This window comes from Pectinophora gossypiella, chromosome 26 (assembly GCF_024362695.1).
Source record: "Pectinophora gossypiella chromosome 26, ilPecGoss1.1, whole genome shotgun sequence".
Taxonomy (NCBI): Eukaryota; Metazoa; Arthropoda; class Insecta; order Lepidoptera; family Gelechiidae; genus Pectinophora; species Pectinophora gossypiella.
The window spans coordinates 2653878-2671729 of NC_065429.1; the positions used below are offsets into that span (position 1 = coordinate 2653878).

Here is a 17852-nt window from a genome sequence, read left to right on the forward strand (position 1 = left end):
GCCCTAGTAAAGGCCGCCATTTTATGCGACGAAGTGGCACGTTTTTTTTGTAGGTATTTCCAGTCCATACTCTTATATGTCTATGGTATAGAACGGCAACTCTCCGCTCCCCACCAGCGGCTAAGCTAAGTTTACCTCACCCCCTCTCGGTCTTACTTTAGTCTTCAATCGTAAGGGCGTCAGTCGTCACATACACAGATGCGCGTGTACGACCACGGTATTGAATAAAGAGGTTGGAAAAGCTCTAACGCACATTTTGTATTAACTCCACTCTATTTTACTAAATACTTACTAAGTACAGTCATGAGCAATATAATGTATCCACTTTAGGACTCTGTCGCACTAACATATTTGACATTTAGTGAGACTTACATTTCAATTTGTCAAAAAAGTTAATGTGACCAAAGTGTATACATATTAATGCTCGTGACTGGACACCTGCAAACAGATTTACAGTTCTACTATAGTTCTAATTACCTACTGCTTCTGAAATTCCATAGCCACTTTACCGGCAATATAACTAATATATTTTATATGATAGACTGCAATTTTATCATTACTTTTCCTAAGATAAGTACTGCTTACAAAAGTATTTTTTAGATAAATAGCTGATAATATCAAGGCTTTTTTACCATGAGTCGATATTTGATTTTTTGCAGTGTAAGTGACATCGTAACGAATACTGAGGGGGATGATTCAGACCATGATTCTGAGTTGATATCAAGTGGAACTTTCCGTCGCAAAATTCATGATTTTTTTTTTAGTTTTTTTAAATTATTTTCAATTCTATACTTTTGCGACGGAAAATTCTACTTCATATCATCTCAGAATCATGGTCTCAATCATCCCTCAAAGTTTTCGTTACGACGTCACTAACACCCTGTATTATTTGCGGAGGTCCGTGCATTGTCAAGTTTGCGGACGAGTGGAGTGCAAAGTTGAAATATGAACTATGCTCTGTTATGGCGCGCATGCCGAGTTCCCTTGGCCCTTCCAACCTTTTTTTTCTATTCCGTGTGTACGATAACGTCAATGTGTGGTTAGTACTCCACCTTACAACCCACACGATAGAAGAAGAAGAAGTGTGGTGTCTGTGTAAAACGCGATGTTTTATACGAAGTGTCTGGGGCGTGCTTAGGTTAGCGTTTGTTATCATTTAGGGCATACTTGGGGGAAAAGGATCCGTCTTCGGGCGGTGGTTTCTTCATCTTGTACATGTGACTCCATGGAGCTGCTGGCAACGTTTCCCACGGCTGCCCCAGCACCCTCGTCCATACCTCACCACGAACCACCACCAGGCACCTGTCAACGTTAGAAGATTGGTCAACAAATAAAAATTAAATCTATGAAACTAAGTAAAAGACCTAATCTTGATTGGAGGCTCCGTGGTCCAGTGGTTTGAGCGTTGGGCTCATGATCCGGAGGTCCCGGGTTCAAATCCCGGTGAGGACATATCACAAAAATCACTTTGTGAACCCTAGTTCGGTTAGGACATTACAGGCTGATCACCCGATTGTCTTCGGAAGGCACGTTAAGGTGTTGGTCCCGGTTACTACTTACTGATGTAAGTATGTAGTCGTTACATGAGCCATGTCAGGGCCCTTTGTCGGCTCAATAGTAATCATGACACCAGGGTTGATGAGGTTGGTAATCCACCTCACAACCCACACGATAGAAGAAATTAGAAAAGGTTCAGTACGATCTACTTTGAACCAGCGTGCGTGTATGAAACGATAGATGAATGTGGAGGAAGCAAGAGAAGTGTGTCAGGATCGAAGCAAATGGAATTCCATAGTCACTGCATACCCCGGTGAGAAATATGCGTGAGTTTATGTAATGTGAATCCAAGTGGCTACCTGGGCTGTTAAAAAGACCACATTGAAGCAATAATAATTCGCTTAAAAGCGTGGAACCTTCCAAGATGGCGCTGTACAAATTTTCCTTCGTTTAACCTCTCACTTCGCAGGTTCGAATCCAGCTCAGGCTTCAACCAATGATTGTCGAATTTGTTTTCGAATTCATGTTTGGATCATAAATGATTATCACGTGCTCAGCAGTGAAGGAAAACATCGCGAGGAAACCCACATTCCAGAGAAATGCATTTTCGGAGGTACGTGACCTAACCTGTATTGGCCTGGTTTTCCCTTCGCGGGTTGGAAGGTCAGACAGGCAGGCGCTTCTGTAAAAAAGCGGACCTGTCAAATCTTCAGTTAGGTAAGCGGACCCTGTGAAAGACGGGATTATGCTGGGTAGATGGATGAATGGATACCTGAGCCTGGTGCAGCAATACGGGAACTGCATATTGGTGTCCTCCACGACTTCCTCGCACTCGATGGCGGACTCCGGAGCCTCCACTCGCTTGCACCTGTGAAGAAATCATCATTACATTAAGCAATTCCTCTTGCTTCTGAGCTTTTAGATCCAACTAATGTTATAAAGCGCTTAAAAAGAAGCCACATTGTGTAACGGAGGTAAGCTACGACGCTGGTCGTTGCTACAGTCACGCCACCTTTCATACGTCAACACAACTGCTCATAGTCTGTCGACTGATCGTAGTTAAACAAACAGAAAAAAAAAAAAAAAAAAAAAAAAAAAAAAAAAAAAAAAAAAACATTAAGCAATTCATTTGAAAATATGAACAAACAAGGCCGATAGCAAGGATAGTTAAACATTTTCTCAGATGCCATTCTTGGCCGGCCAAATGGTGCGCACGTACCCGACAGTGTAGATGGCGAGGTTCCGTCCACCAGGCTGGCACCTGTGCCTGGTGCAGGAGTACGCGTCTGCCCACTCCGTGTAAGCAGCGTGTTTCCTCATCGTCCGAGGATCCGTGCAAACTGGTAACAGAAACATAGGTGTTAGTGACATGGTAACGAAAACTTTGGAGGATGTTTCAGACCATGTCTCTGAGTTGATCAAGTGGAATTTGCCGTCGCAAAAGTATGGAACTGAAAATAATTTAAAAATACACTATTCTCATGAATTTTCCGACGGATTTCACTTGATATTAACTCAGAATCATGCCTAAACCAATGATTGTCGAATTTGTTTTCGAATTCATGTTTGGATCATAAATGATTATCACGTGCTCAGCGGTGAAGGAAAACCTCATGAGGAAACCCACATTCCCGAGAAATGCATTTAGACCCTGTGAAAAACGGGATAATGTTAGAGAGATGATGATTAACTTAGAATTATGATCTGAATCATCCCCCTCAGTATTCGTTACGATGTTACTAACACTGTTTATACAGATATAAACACTATTTATACAGGTTTAAACACTACTTATATATAGGTATAACACTTTTTATACAGATATAAACACTATTTATACAGATATAAACACTATTTCATCCATTAAAATTTTCGTTACGATGTCACTCATTGTATAGGGGGGTTAAAATGGCCACATCGAAGCAATTGAGCTAAGAAAGAAATATTTGTATTTGACAGTTGTTTGCATTGCGCACTTACTTTTATATGCACAAATGTCAAATTGCAATATTACTTTCTTAGATGAATTGTTTCGATGTGGCCATTTTTACCACGTAGTTTATACCTGTAAGGAATACAGGCGTGGCTATGTATTTAAAACTTCAAAAATACTTACATTGACCCTTATAAGACGCCTCTGTGGCTGGACCACCTTTTACAATCACAAAAACACCCAAAAATATGTAAAAAGCCAACATTTTTGGTAAATTTTAATGTACAAATGCATAAATCAAAGTTGTTGCATTTTAGACATGGGCAATCGGTGTGTGGATTCGAAGTGAAAGCATTTGTTTGGACCGAGTGGCCGTACGTTCCAATCTAGGTAGAGTTGCGCAGAAAATTGTCTTGCGAACAAAGGGTTATAGTTTTTTTATTATGCGCAGACTATTTTGGGAAACGCAGGTGTCTCTAACGACTTATACAATCGTCTGAAACACAGACGGAGTTCAGCCCCTAAAAAGCCCACATTGAAGCAATTAATCTAAAAAAAAACTAAACCCGACTACGAAAAAATCACGCTCTAAAAACATACATACATACATAAACTCGCGCTTTTCCCACCGGGGTAAGCAGACACTAAAAAGTAAGAATGAATTATTCTTACTTTTTAGTGTAAAAGTGTTATTATTTCGACGAACCAATCGCCGGCCCACGGTCTAACTCGCCACAATTTCTTTAAGAAATAATAAAAAAATACTTAGTAAAGCGACTCCATGACGTGTCTATGTTCGCTCGCGTCGGTTGACAATTTTTTCCTCAATTCTCTGATTTCGAAGTGCAGTTTTCACTAACACAGTTGGCTCGACCATTATAGACGGCGATACGACCTATTACGTTGGTCTGACAGAAAGCTCGGTGAGATGTGGGTCCTTAGTTAATCTTGCAATGTATGTACCTCTACTACCCCATAGTGATATAGCCGTGAGCTTGCGTTATGTTATGCTCGCGGGACGACATACACATCATCACCAGCCCATTAACGTCCCCACTGCTGGGACACGGGCCTTCCTTATGGATGGATAGGGAGATCGGGCCTTAAACCATCACGCGGGCCCAGTGCGGATTGGTAGACATACACATACATAATATCCCCCCATTGGCGGCTATAGGGGCCTTAAGTATCCAGTTATGCCTCTTCTGTCCTCAAAAACTCTCAATATTCTTATATAGACAGGAGGAGCTCGGTGGCGCAGCGGTAAACGCGCTCGGTCTGCGATTGTTGAAGTTAAGCAACTTTCGCAAAGGCCGGTCATAGGATGGGTGACCAAAAAAAAGTTTTCATCTCAAGCTCCTCCGTGCTTCGGAAGGCACGTTAAGCAGTTGGTCCCGGCTGCATTAGCAGTCGTTAATAACCACCAATCCGCACTGGGCCCGCGTGGTGGTTTTAGGCCCGATCTCCCTATCCATCCATAGGGAAGGCCCGTGCCCCAGCAGTGGGGACGTTAATGGGCTGGTGATGATGATAAGAGCTAGGAAGACGATTTTTTATATATTTTCCGAAAATTCTTCCCAAAAATTTTCCCTCCGCCAGTACAATCCTTCAATACGATCGTAAAATCGAATATTCACAAACAAAGTAAAAGTACTTCCGGTCATTAAGTGCTATTCTACATAAATTGCAACCTTAACACCTTGAGGTAAGAGCTATCAAACTCAATGCTTGTAACAAAGGCACTGAAAAGATTACAAAAAAAAACTGCTTTTTTTTTCAATATCACGTGGCTTGCCATGGAGTTTTGCTAACGGTAGAATCATAGCGTACAAGATTCATTATCACTTAAGCCTTTTAGCTTAGCACCACGTCTGTATCCCCGAAGGGGTAGGCAGGGGTGAACACACTCTTGCCAGGGCGTGACTATTGCCAATAACTCTCTCCAGGCATGAATGTAGGAAAGTGAGAATGCTATGTAAGGATAATGAATGGGAATTTGATTGTTTATGGTATGAAAGGAGGATGGTTAATGAATGGGACGTAACGCAGTTTTAAAAAGTAAGAAAGGGGAGTCTTTGGTGCGATGTCTTGATTTTAGTTTTAATATAAGGTGTGTGTAAAATAAAAGGAGTAAAATACTTATATCCTGTGCTACTTCTATATATCCCACCACATGAATCCTTAAAAAAAAAGTGATATCAATTGTTTATCTGGTGTCAAAATCTGGACCCGACTGAACCGGTGTAGGACCAACCATGGAAAGTCAAACCATCACCTAAATGGGGTTTAAAGGAGTCGCCATACTGTGAATGTGGTCACCCGGATCAAACCATATCTTCATAGTGAACGAGTGCCCTCTACACCGGTTCCCAGGTGGCATAGCCGAGCTGCATTGTGTGACGGATGCGGCAGAGACTTGGTTAGGGGAGCTTAAGCTGGATATATTCAATCATTTATCTATTTGTTTGCGTGCTTTCAAGGCCAGAGTGAACAGGCACCTTTTGGGCGAGCTCATTCCATCTTAGGCCTCGTCAATGCCTTCGTGCAAGTCTGGGGCCAAGAGCAAACCCATCTAAGGTAAAAAAAAATGTTCCAAATATGAATTCAAACTTAATTGGAATTCGTACCTAGTGCAGCACATTTCGCTGGCAATCCAGCGTGTGGACGCCGCCAGCGTAATGAGCACTTTCCCACCGGGTGCGATTCGGAGCAGTCTTTTTGACTAGACCTACCTGTTAATAAAAAAAATATATTAAATTACTATTACTTGTCACATCTAAATTGGTATATAAAAGGAGAAACTGACTGACTCACTGACTGACATATCAACGCACAGCCTAAACGGCTAAACGTAGGCACTTGAAATTTGGAAGGGACGTAGCTTAGGTACCGTAGAGGTGCACTAAGAAAGGAATTCCCGAAATTCCCACGGGAACAGGAATTAGCGGGAAAATCCTTTTTGTATGAAAAATCTAAACCACTTAAGTTAGATGCTTGAAATTTGACATGCACTCCCACACACACAAAGTTCTCTCTTTTATAACACGCCACGCGGACGAAGTCGCGGGCAATAGCTAGTATTGTATAAAAATCATTGGAATTCAGTGACCTAGTGAACCCCGGTACCGGTCTGACACCAATTAGTTATAAATTTATTTTAAGTACAGTTTTCACTAACACAGTTGGCTCGGCCATTATAGACGGCGATACGGCTCACCACCTATCACGTTGATCTAACAGAAAGCTCTGTGAGGCGCGGGTACTTAGTTCATCTTGCGATGTATGTACCTCTGACTACCACCATCGGGATGACATACAGCATTGTCCCGTTTTTCACAGGGTCCGCTTACCTAACCTGAAGATTTGACAGGTCGGGTTTTTTATAGAAGCGACTGCCTGTCTGTCCTTCCAACCCGCGAAGGGAAAACCAGACCAATACAGGTTAGGTCACATACCTCCGAAAATGCATTTCTCGGTGTTGGATAACTGAGATTAGTGATATTTTTGAATCTGAAAAGTAGACTTGCCCATACAAAACACCGACCAAAGGAAAGGTACTTACAGGATTGTTGAATTTGGTTTCTTCTGACCCCGGGGTGCTCTGGAGACTGCTAGTGCACTTTCAGATTAAGTTTAAACAGCACAACTTGAATTAATACACTTTTATGTTATTTTAGAAATTTCTTGTATAGAAACGCGCGACGGCGGTAGTCGAGTCCACTTTATTTTTCTTTTTTCCTGGCTTGGGGTGGCGGGAGTTTTTGGCGCGAACCAAAGGAGTTTTTGGAAGGGATTCATGGTCGGTGTCCTAACATTAACCCCCCACCGAAATCAACAGTGATTTCAAAATAGGTAATAACATCACAAGAGTAGAATTATTAAATATACTACTTATAATGTACTTTATTGTTGACAAAGAAAACTAAGTTATATATTTTTATAATAAGATAAGCTAATGGACTGTATAATAAAAAATTAAGTGTATGAATGATATTATTATGATAGAAATAAACAACAAAGTTATTGGTCCTGCTCTTTTGGGAGAGGACTCAATTTGGAAACAGGCCGTTGTAACCGTGAATTTTGTGTACGTAATGTAACAACGCGAACTCTACCATCACGTCCAGGGTGAATCTGTTCTACACGACCCAAACTCCATTGTTGACACGGTACGTTATCGTTATGAATTAAGACCAAATCGTTTACGTTTAAGTTAGGTGTATCAACAAACCACTTCTGCCTTTGTTGCAATGTGTGCAAGTATTCCGACTTCCACCGGCGCCAGAAGTGCAGAGCGGCCTGCGTAATGCACTGCCATCGTGTTAAACGATTCAACGGTATATCTGAAAGATCGTAATTGGGAGCCGATACCAATTGACGACCGACTAAAAAGTGTCCTGGCGTAAGGACGTCGAATTCACTCGGGTCATTAGACAAACTACACAAAGGGCGCGAATTTAAAATCGCTTCTATGTTAGCAAAAAGAGTACCCAACTCTTCGAAAGATAAAGCACGAGTACCTACTACGCGCTTCAAGTGGTACTTTGCCGATTTTATTCCGGCTTCAAAAATGCCCCCAAAATGACTACCTGTCGGGGGGTTATATTTCCATGTCACTTTTCTGACTGTAAAACCGTCAATAAGCTGCCGTTGACTTGCATTATAAAATTGAACGACTTCGTTTAAGTGTTTACCGGCCGCGACAAAGTTTTTACCGTTATCCGAATACATGGTATGTGGAAGACCACGCCTAGCCGTAAACCGATCGAATGAAGCTAGGAAGCATTCAGTAGTCAACGCCGAAAGGACCTCAAGGTGAACCGCACGAGTCGAATAACAAACAAATAGACATAAGTAAGACTTTGAGATTCTAGCATTGCGTCTATTTGTTTCTTTTGTATAAAATGGACCTCCAATATCGACACCGACCGTGTGAAACGGGTAAACGTCCTGTAAGCGGCACTTAGGCAAAGAGCCCATTTTAGGTTGATTTACAGTGGGCCTATTTCTGAAACATGTAACGCATTTGGAAAGGCGAGACCGTATAACACAGCGAGCGGCTATAATCCAATATTTTTGAACTAATATGTTTTGTAAAGTCCTAGGTCCGACATGTAAATAAACTTTATGATAATAATCAATTAAAATGTTCGTAAAATGACATTTTTTCGGTAAAATTAAAGGGTGACGTTGAGTAAATGGTAAGTTTGCGTGTGAAAGCCTACCCCCCACCATGAGAAGACCACGGCTATCAATGAACGGGTCGAGTTTACGTAGGCTTTGAGAGCATCGACTACCTCGTTTTAATGACTCAATGTCATCACCAAAATGTTCGGATTGAACTATTTGAATAAGTTTATCGTGAGCTTTATTTAACTCTGCGGTGAGCAATGCGCCCCTGATTCTATCAGGCCGAGAAACCCTGGAATTGTGTAAGAATCTGAAACACCAGGCGACTATGCGCTGCAGTTTGTTAAAATTCGAATATTTATTTATTATATTATCAAAGTTATTTTTTAGAGAGACACCTTCAGTGAGTAATGACGTACTTTCCTTAACAGGTTTTAGTTCCAGGGGTTCTCCTTTGAACTCAGTTAGAGACCTCACTGGCCACATATGTTGTGGATCGTACAACCACTGTGGGCCGCGGAACCACTGATCAGCGATGTGCAGCAACTGGGCCGGCGTGGCGCCGCGCGAACATACATCGGCAGGATTGTCAGTGCCGTTGACGTGATACCATTGAACACCGGCTGAACATTCAGTAATCTTAGCCACACGATTCGCAACAAAAGTTTTTAATTTGAATGCAGGTGTATTGATCCACGTCAACGCCACTGAGCTGTCGGTGAAAGCCAGTACTTCGCTGATCAGTACTTCCTTGGCTAATATCGATACGACATATTGTAGGGTTTTCGATAACAAATGAGCGGCCATTAATTCAAGACGCGGAATCGATACTGTTTTTAAGGGCGCAACCTTAGATTTTGATAACAGTAGGCTAACCTTGACATTGCCATGCCCGTCCTGACTGCGAATATACACGACGGCAGCGAAACCATTCGTCGACGCGTCACAAAAACCCACAATTTGAGCTGTAATGTGATTTTTCACAAAAACATGTCGGTCATGTTTTAGTTTCGATAATAAAGGTATTTGAGATGAAAACAAACGCCATTCATTGAGAAGCGCATTAGGCAGCGCGTCATCCCAACCTAAATTGGCGCACCATAACTTTTGCATAAAAGTTTTAGCGAGAAAAGTACAAGGCGCTGTTCAACCCGAACATGTATCCGAATTCCAAATATGATATAATCTGTGGTAGAAAAAAAAAAAAAGAAATAAAACGACTTCCGGTTTAACCATGTAACTATAATGGTGGTTTTATTTTACTTCCACAAAATTAATTAATTAAAATCAGTGAAGTTCATTATCAAACTTATCTTTGTGCTAAACAAAAGAACTGGTCCTTCGAGTGGAATATAAGTCCTTTTTATCCACTAAATTACCGGCGCAATATACGTGAGTCTGCACAAATAGTAAGCTGCGTCTATATACGATCCCCTCGTTCTTTGCGACGTATTTGCGTCTTTACGAAGAATCTGCGAGTGGGAGGCTGCATTTGGGCACAAAAGTACCGACCGGTGTGGAGAAGACCTTCCCTGTGGCGAGTTCCTGAAGGGGATTAAAATATTTAAAATTTATTGTGAAAATTGCTGTCGTTGAAATCGTCGCAAATTACCGGCGTGTTAGCGCGACAGCATATTACTCACCAAGTTATCCTCATATCTACAGTTTGAAGAATTTTCAACGTGTATTTCATCATTTTATGCATCATACGGTGTCTATATTTTCGACCCATGATCAATATTGCAGAATTGTAAAAATTTCGCAACCATTTTTTGCGGCCATATTTGGGTGTATTTTGCCTTTTTATTTTACGTCGTATAACGTGTACCAACCAAGCAGCGGCGAAGAACGTGTCAAGTTGTCATCACTGCGTTGAAACGGAAGAGCCACCTCAAATTTCCTTCGAAACAGCAAGAACTTCAAGTCGTATCGTCACTCCATTTCGGTCATTCCAAGTAAGAACGAAAGAGACGGTAAATAAAATAAGGCGAGCTATTCACGTTTTTCATAATCGATCATCATCGAACGCAGCTAAATCGAGCGTACTGCGTGTATCCGAACGCGCAGCTGTCAGGTTGGCAACATTGAAAAAAGAAAAACGTACTTGACTAACTTCATTTCGAAGCGTGTGCGGCTTATGTTTACGATTTTATTTCGTGTTCGATTTTGTATAATTTATAATTTGGCAAAGAAAAGCATAATTGGTTGTAATAAATATATAATAAGATACCTTTTACATATAGTACATGTAAGTATAGTTAAGGTTCATATCGTTTTGTTGCAAAAGGTTTTTTTACCAAAGCAGTACCTATTCGGGCACGTAATTTTAAATAGTTTCTCTTGGTGTATCTTTCTAGATTTTCAAAATGAGTGAAGATAAGGCAAGGTTAAAGGCTCTCGTCGCCGAGCGGGGATATATCAAGGGGACTTTGTCACGGCTAAACAACTTTTGCCACGATGCTGATGCAATGGCGGCTACCTCGCGTGAGGCCTTACGTGAAAAACGTCTTCGCATGTCGGAGGCTTTTCAAGAATATATGCAGTTAAACAAGGCGATTTTAGTGCTGGCCGACGAGGACGCTGAAAATTACGGCGATTATGAGGACAAATATTACGAGTCTGTTGGGCTGCTGGATAAGGCCTGCTCAGGTTCACAAACCGAGGCCAAACCGAATGGCGGTGAGAATTCTAACCCAGGTATGTTTAAAAACCTTCCAAAGATTAATTTACCCAATTTTAATGGGGAGAAAGTGGTAGAATATTATCCTTTCATTAACATGTTTCGTTCTGTGATACACACAGACAAAAAATTAAGTTCATGCGAAAAACTTTATTACTTACGCTCTTATTTGAGTGGGGAAGCCTTAGAGCTTATAAGAAATTTACCTTTAACCGACGATAATTACGTCACAGCTGTCAAACTCTTAGAAAAGAGGTATGACAATACCCCTAAAATTATTAATTATCATGTGGACAGCTTACTGGATTTGCCTGCTTTTACTAAATGCACTGCACACAACCTGCGTTCCCTCATTAGCACTGTTAATGTTAACATGGAAGCCTTAAAAAACTTAAAACAGCCAGTGGAGCATTGGGATATACTTCTCATTAACATATTAGCTAAAAAGATTGACAACTATACTTACCGGGGTTTCCACCTTGAGAGAAATGCTAGAGAAGTTCCCACACTATCTGAATTTCTTGATTATTTAGAGAAGCGTGCATTGGCACTGGAAAACACCTCTGAGGAGAAGCAGCCATCATTTACTGCTAAGTCTACGCGAGCTCCTAAAGTCAGCGGGGTAGCGGCAGCAGAGAAGCCTCAGCCAGCATGTAAGTACTGCAAGCTTTCTCATAAATTATATGAGTGTCACGAATTTAAGATGGCTACAGTAAAGGAAAGGTGTGCTTTTGTCAGAAATCATAATTTATGTACACTGTGTCTGAATGAGCATCGAGGGAAATGCATGCTACGCATCATGTGTGCTGTATGCAAACAGAGGCACAATACGCTTCTACATGTGCAGTTGCCAAGCAGTGAAGATTCATCACATGCAGCTGTTGCTATGGATGATGGGGTGAATAGGGAATGTAATGCAGTATCTATGTCTAACACTAGCTTGTCAAGGGATGTACTGCTTCCAACGGCTATGGTAGGCTTATATAATAAAAATGGGACTTTGACATATGCAAGAGCCCTATTGGACAGTGGTTCTCAAGTATCATTTGTGACAGAAAATTTAGCTAACAAGATAAACTGCAAAACATTCCCAGTTAATCAATCTATCTCTGGTGTAGTTGAGGGCACAAATAAAATTACTAAAAAGGCTGAATTTTCCGTGTGTTCATCCATAAATACATATAAAGTTGATGTGTCCTGCTGTGTGGTAAAAAATATCACTTGTGATTTGCCCCAGCAATCATTTAAAATTGATAATTTTGATATACCAGCGCATATAACGCTTGCTGATCAAAATTTCAACAAAACTGGAGAAATACAATTATTATTAGGTTGTGACATATTTTTCCAGGTCTTGCAGCGTGAATCGCTGCCCCTCACGCCGTCTGGGCCGTTTTTAATTAACACCTGCTTCGGATATGTTGTCGCCGGGACTCTACCAGTTTCATCTGGCAAGATTTATTCTTCTAATCACTGTATTAATATCAAAGTAAGTGAACCCGTGCATACATACCTATCAGGGCAGGCAGCAAAAACAAATTTAATATCTGACTTGTCTGAACCTCAAAATGATAATTCATTATTAACACAATGTGATCAAGATGCTTTATTATTTGATTTAAATAATAATATTAATAATTTCTGGCAATGTGAAAAGGTACCTAATGTTTTCAAGGAGGGGTCAACAGAGTTTCAGTTAGCAGAGGAATGCTTTAGGTCTTCTGTAAAGTTAATTAACAAACGCTTTTCTGTGGCTTTGCCTCTTAAATTAGATTTGGAAAATATACAATTAGGGGATAGTTTCTCTTATGCTCTGCATAGATTGTATAATTTAGAAAAACGTTTCGTGAAAGATGACACATTATGTCAGCAATACAAAAAATTCATACAAGATTATTTGGATGAAAATCATGCCACTTATTATGACATTAACAACTATAATTTAGATGCAGGTAACATATATTTCCTTCCACATCACCCAGTATTGAACCCGAATAGTAAAACGACTCCCGTGCGAGCCGTATTTGACGCGAGCATGAAAACGAAGCGCGGTTTATGTTTAAATGATATAATGCTCAACGGAGATGTTGTCCAAAGTGAATTGTTTGATATATTGGTGTTATTAAGAACTTATAGGTATATTTTACTATGTGATGTGAAAGCTATGTACAGGCAAATACTTGTTGATGAACCATTCTGTTGTTTGCAGAATATATTATGGCGGAATTCTTGTAATGATCCAGTACAATGTATACAGTTAAAAACTGTTACATATGGTTTAAAAAGTTCGGCATTTCTAGCTACTCGCTGTTTGATGGAACTAGCTAATAATTTCGAAAATGAATATCCATTAGCATCCTTTGTTTTGAAACATTCTAGTTACATGGATGATATTCAATGTGGTAGCCAGGATATTTCTGAGTTATGTCGTATCAAGGACGAATTAGTTAAACTTATGAGCGAGGCGAGTTTCTCCCTGCATAAGTGGTTTTCAAACTGTCCAGAAATATTGAAAGATATTCCATTAGAATTGCAATATTTAGGTAATCGTGATTTAAAGGAAAATGGTAATGTATGTATGAAAACTCTAGGTTTATCCTATGATGTGTCTACTGATGCCTTATCTATGTGTTGTCCTCAAGCTGAAATCCTTGAGAGATACACCAAGAGACAAGTTCTCAGTTTTATAAGCCAATTTTTTGATCCGTTAGGTCTGATAGGTCCAGTGATAGTGCAAGCTAAGCACTTCATGCAAAAGGTGTGGTTTTTAGATCTAAAATGGGATGATTATTTACCTGATACGCTAAATACGGAATGGGTCGACTTTGCTACTGCTTTGGTAAAAATGTCTTCTATTGATGTACCTAGAAATATTAATGTGTTTTCCTCGCAATCGTTGGAGTTAGTAGGTTATACTGACGCTTCTGATATTGCATACGGGTGCTGCTTGTATATAAGAGTTGTTGATGACAACAAAAATGTTAAAGTTAACCTATTGTGTTCTAAATCTCGTATAAACCCGAAAAATAAGAAACTTACTACACCTAGGCTAGAATTAAACGGTGCTTTATTATTGTCTATGTTGGCTAAGAAAGTATATGACGTTTTAAGTCTAAAATATAATGTAAAAACCTTTCTTTATTCTGATTCCCAGATTGTACTTGCGTGGGTGGGTACTGAGCCTGAAAAATTGGGTGTTTATGTTCACAATAGAGTGAAACAAATACAAAAATTTACTTCAAATTTTCAGTGGCATTATGTATGTACCAGTGAGAATCCTGCGGATTGTTTATCTAGGGGCTTATCACCTCAGTCACTCAAGTCCAAGTTGGGAGAATTATGGTTTAATGGACCAGAATATTTACATAATTATGATTATGTACATTCAGATGGTAAAGGTAAAAGTCAAGTAATTACTATTACAGAACTAAAAGTAGAGAAAGAAACATGTAATTTGTGTAATATCAAAAATTCTATGTATGATGTGTTAGATAAATATTCTGACCTTGAAAAGCTAACCAGGATTATGTGTTATGTAAACCGATTTATTTATAATTGCAATGCAAAAAATGTAAACAAGAAAAAGGGTAATTTATGTCCTGAAGAACTGAATTCTGCCTTGCTTTCTATTATCAAACTTGACCAAGAGAAGCATTTTATGCAAGAGATAAAGTCTTTAAAGTCAAATAATGTTTTAAAGTCCAATTTAAATAATTTAAATCCTTTCTTAGATTCTGAAGGCTTACTAAGAGTGGGAGGGCGTTTACAAAACGCAGACCTGACTTTCAGTCAGCGTCATCCTATTATCTTGCCAAAACAGTCTAATATTACTAGACTGCTCATTCTAAAAGAACATTTACGATTGAAACATGCTGGGCAGAAATTAATTCTCAATAGTTTGAATGAACATTACTGGCTCCTTAATGCTAATAGGGAGATAAAGTCTGTATTACATAAATGTTTAATTTGCTTTAAACTTAAAGCTAAGGCTGCTTCACAGCTCATGGGCTCTTTGCCATTGGATAGGGTGCGAATGTCTCGTCCATTTCAAATTGTGGGCACAGACTATGCTGGACCCTTCTATGTAAAACAGACTAGGGTTAGAAATCCAGTCATAACCAAGGCTTATGTTGTCATTTTTGTGTGTTTTACTACTAAAGCTATCCATATAGAATTAGCTTCCGATATGACGACTGAGACATTTTTAGCTTGTTTGAGAAGATTTATTTTTAGAAGAAATAAGCCCTCTAAGATTTACTGTGACAATGGATCATATTTTAGGGGAGCTAATAATGTTTTAAAAGACTTATATAATATGCAGTCTTCCACAAAACACCAAAACGATGTTATAAATTATTGTAACAGTGAAAGGATTCAATTCCATTTTATTCCCTCTTATTCTCCGATATTTGGTGGTTTGTGGGAAGCTGGCGTGAAGAGGATTAAATATCACTTAAAAAGAGTAATTTCAGATACTGTTTTGACATTTGAAGAATTGTACACAGTCTTAGTACAAATAGAAGGAATATTAAACTCTCGTCCTCTTACTGCTATGTCTAGAGATCAAAGTGATATGTCTTACTTAACGCCTGCGCATTTTTTAACTGGATCACCTATTACTTCATATCCAGAATTAAACCTGGTTGATACTAAAGTAGGTAAACTTAGTTTCTGGAAACAGTGTATGCAAATGCAGCAGAATTTTTGGAAGCAATGGCATAAGCAGTATTTAGTAACTTTGCAAAATAGACCTAAATGGCAAAATGTTCAGCCGAACTTGAAAGAAGGGATGTTAGTCCTTTTAAGGAATGAAAACGCTTCACCTTTGAAGTGGCCAGTTGGTAGAATCATTAATGTCTTTCCAGGCAAAGATGGAAGAGTTCGAGCTCTTGATATAAAAACATCTAAAGGGTCTATTGTTAAAACTAGTATCATGAATGTTTGCCCCTTGCCTCTAAATGATTCCTAAGTATATAATGTTTACTTATTATTAATAGTTTTTAAGTAGTATTATTCATTGATAGAGATAGATAACTCTATTATTCATGTATCTTTCTTAGGTATCAGTATTACTTTCTAAATTAGATTTTTTGCTAGAGGGCAGTTTACCACTTATTTTTGGTAAAAGTATAAGTTTATGCTTAGATTAAGATCTCTAGAAGTTCCTAATTTATGTAGTTTGTAAAAATATATTTTGAAGTAGGTTATTTTTTGTTTTACCTTTGTGTAACATTATGTAAACTGTAAGCTTGATTTGACTAAAAGCATATTGAGTTATATACATATTTAAAAATCTCTAGAAGTTTATTAATTATTTTGATTTAAACATAACAAACATTATACCTTTAAGTAGATTTTTTATTAAATTCATGTTATTTTCATTTGGGAAAATACTTATACCTCATAGTAGGATTTTTAGGTTTTATGATTGTTATTTAATTGTGTAAGAGTAAAGTAGTTAAACTCATTTTTTATTTTCTCAATTTATACTTACCTACTATTTGTTAGTGGAAACGTTCATAAGTAACTTTTTGATTATTAATGTAACTTTGTTTATTGATACTTTTTCAAACTTAGTGGTTGGTACTTACTTCATTTAAGATAATTTTAAGTGCCCCCCCAATCTGTTCAACCCGAACATGTATCCGAATTCCAAATATGATATAATCTGTGGTAGAAAAAAAAAAAAAGAAATAAAACGACTTCCGGTTTAACCATGTAACTATAATGGTGGTTTTATTTTACTTCCACAAAATTAATTAATTAAAATCAGTGAAGTTCATTATCAAACTTATCTTTGTGCTAAACAGGCGCAACGAACCCCAAAGGGTCAAATAACTTAGCTATTTCCGACAACACGGAGCGCTTCGTCACGTTACTTTCCATCTGTGTGGTACGGAAGGAGAAAGCGTCTTCTTCAGGTAGCCAGTGCAGGCCGAGAATCTTGATAGCCATAGTTTTGCCGTCATCGAACTGAACAGGTGGTTCGAGTTGATCACTAGGCAATTTATTTAAAACTTGAGCACTATTACTCGACCACTTGCGCAATTCGAAACCGCCAAGCTTTAGCAATTCTACCAACTGATGTTGAAGTGTCAGCGCGTCGTCTACACTATCCACTGACCAAAGCAAGTCATCAACGTAAAAACCTTCACGCAGAGCACGGGCGGCATCAGGGAAACGATCGCCTTCATCCGCGGCTAACTGCTGTAACGTGCGAATGGCTAAAAACGGGCTGCTGACTACCCCGTAAGTGACTGTGCACAACTCGTACATCTTTATAGGCTCGTTGGGCGAATCTCGCCACAATATGTGTTGAAATTGACGTTGTGATTTGTCAATTAATATATTACGATACATTTTTGATATGTCACCGCATAAACAAACGTTACGTAAACGGAAACGTATTAATAATTCCACAAGATCAGCTTGCAGTTTGGGCCCCGTATATAAAACGGAATTTAAAGATTGATTATTTGTAGTTTGACACGAAGCATCGAAAACTACGCGAAGTTTTGTCGTACTACTATCAGGCTTATGAACGCAGTGGTGGGGAATGACGTACGCCGATTCCACTTCCGATACGTCACCGACACAGATCATATGACCGAG

The 17852-nt window shown here is 39.2% G+C and overlaps 3 protein-coding genes across 5 annotated transcripts in view; 2 read left to right on the top strand and 1 right to left on the bottom strand.

Moving 5' to 3' along the window:
* Positions 1–17852, top strand: part of LOC126378561 (LYR motif-containing protein 4-like) — a 66953-nt gene that overhangs the window by 26304 nt on the left and 22797 nt on the right. The window lies entirely within an intron of this gene.
* LOC126378402 (uncharacterized) overlaps positions 1–17852 on the bottom strand; it is a 128331-nt gene that overhangs the window by 17686 nt on the left and 92793 nt on the right. The window contains exons 1-4 of one of the 2 annotated variants that reach the window (XM_050026738.1): positions 3614–3793; positions 2717–2837; positions 2270–2365; positions 1168–1302 (exon numbers count right to left, since the gene is read on the bottom strand). In XM_050026738.1, coding sequence (XP_049882695.1) covers positions 1168–1302; positions 2270–2365; positions 2717–2837; positions 3614–3695 — 434 coding nt within the window. In that variant the 5' untranslated portion in view covers positions 3696–3793. Of the gene's footprint in view, positions 1–1167; positions 1303–2269; positions 2366–2716; positions 2838–3613; positions 3794–17852 lie in introns of those variants that run through there. The other variant, XM_050026739.1, reaches the window with a different exon arrangement.
* On the top strand, positions 12639–17044 carry LOC126378418 (uncharacterized). The gene is made up of 2 exons (XM_050026768.1): positions 12639–12729; positions 14491–17044. The coding sequence occupies exon 2, from the start codon at positions 14716–14718 to the stop codon at positions 16207–16209; it is 1494 nt and encodes a 497-aa protein (XP_049882725.1). The 5' UTR covers positions 12639–12729; positions 14491–14715; the 3' UTR covers positions 16210–17044.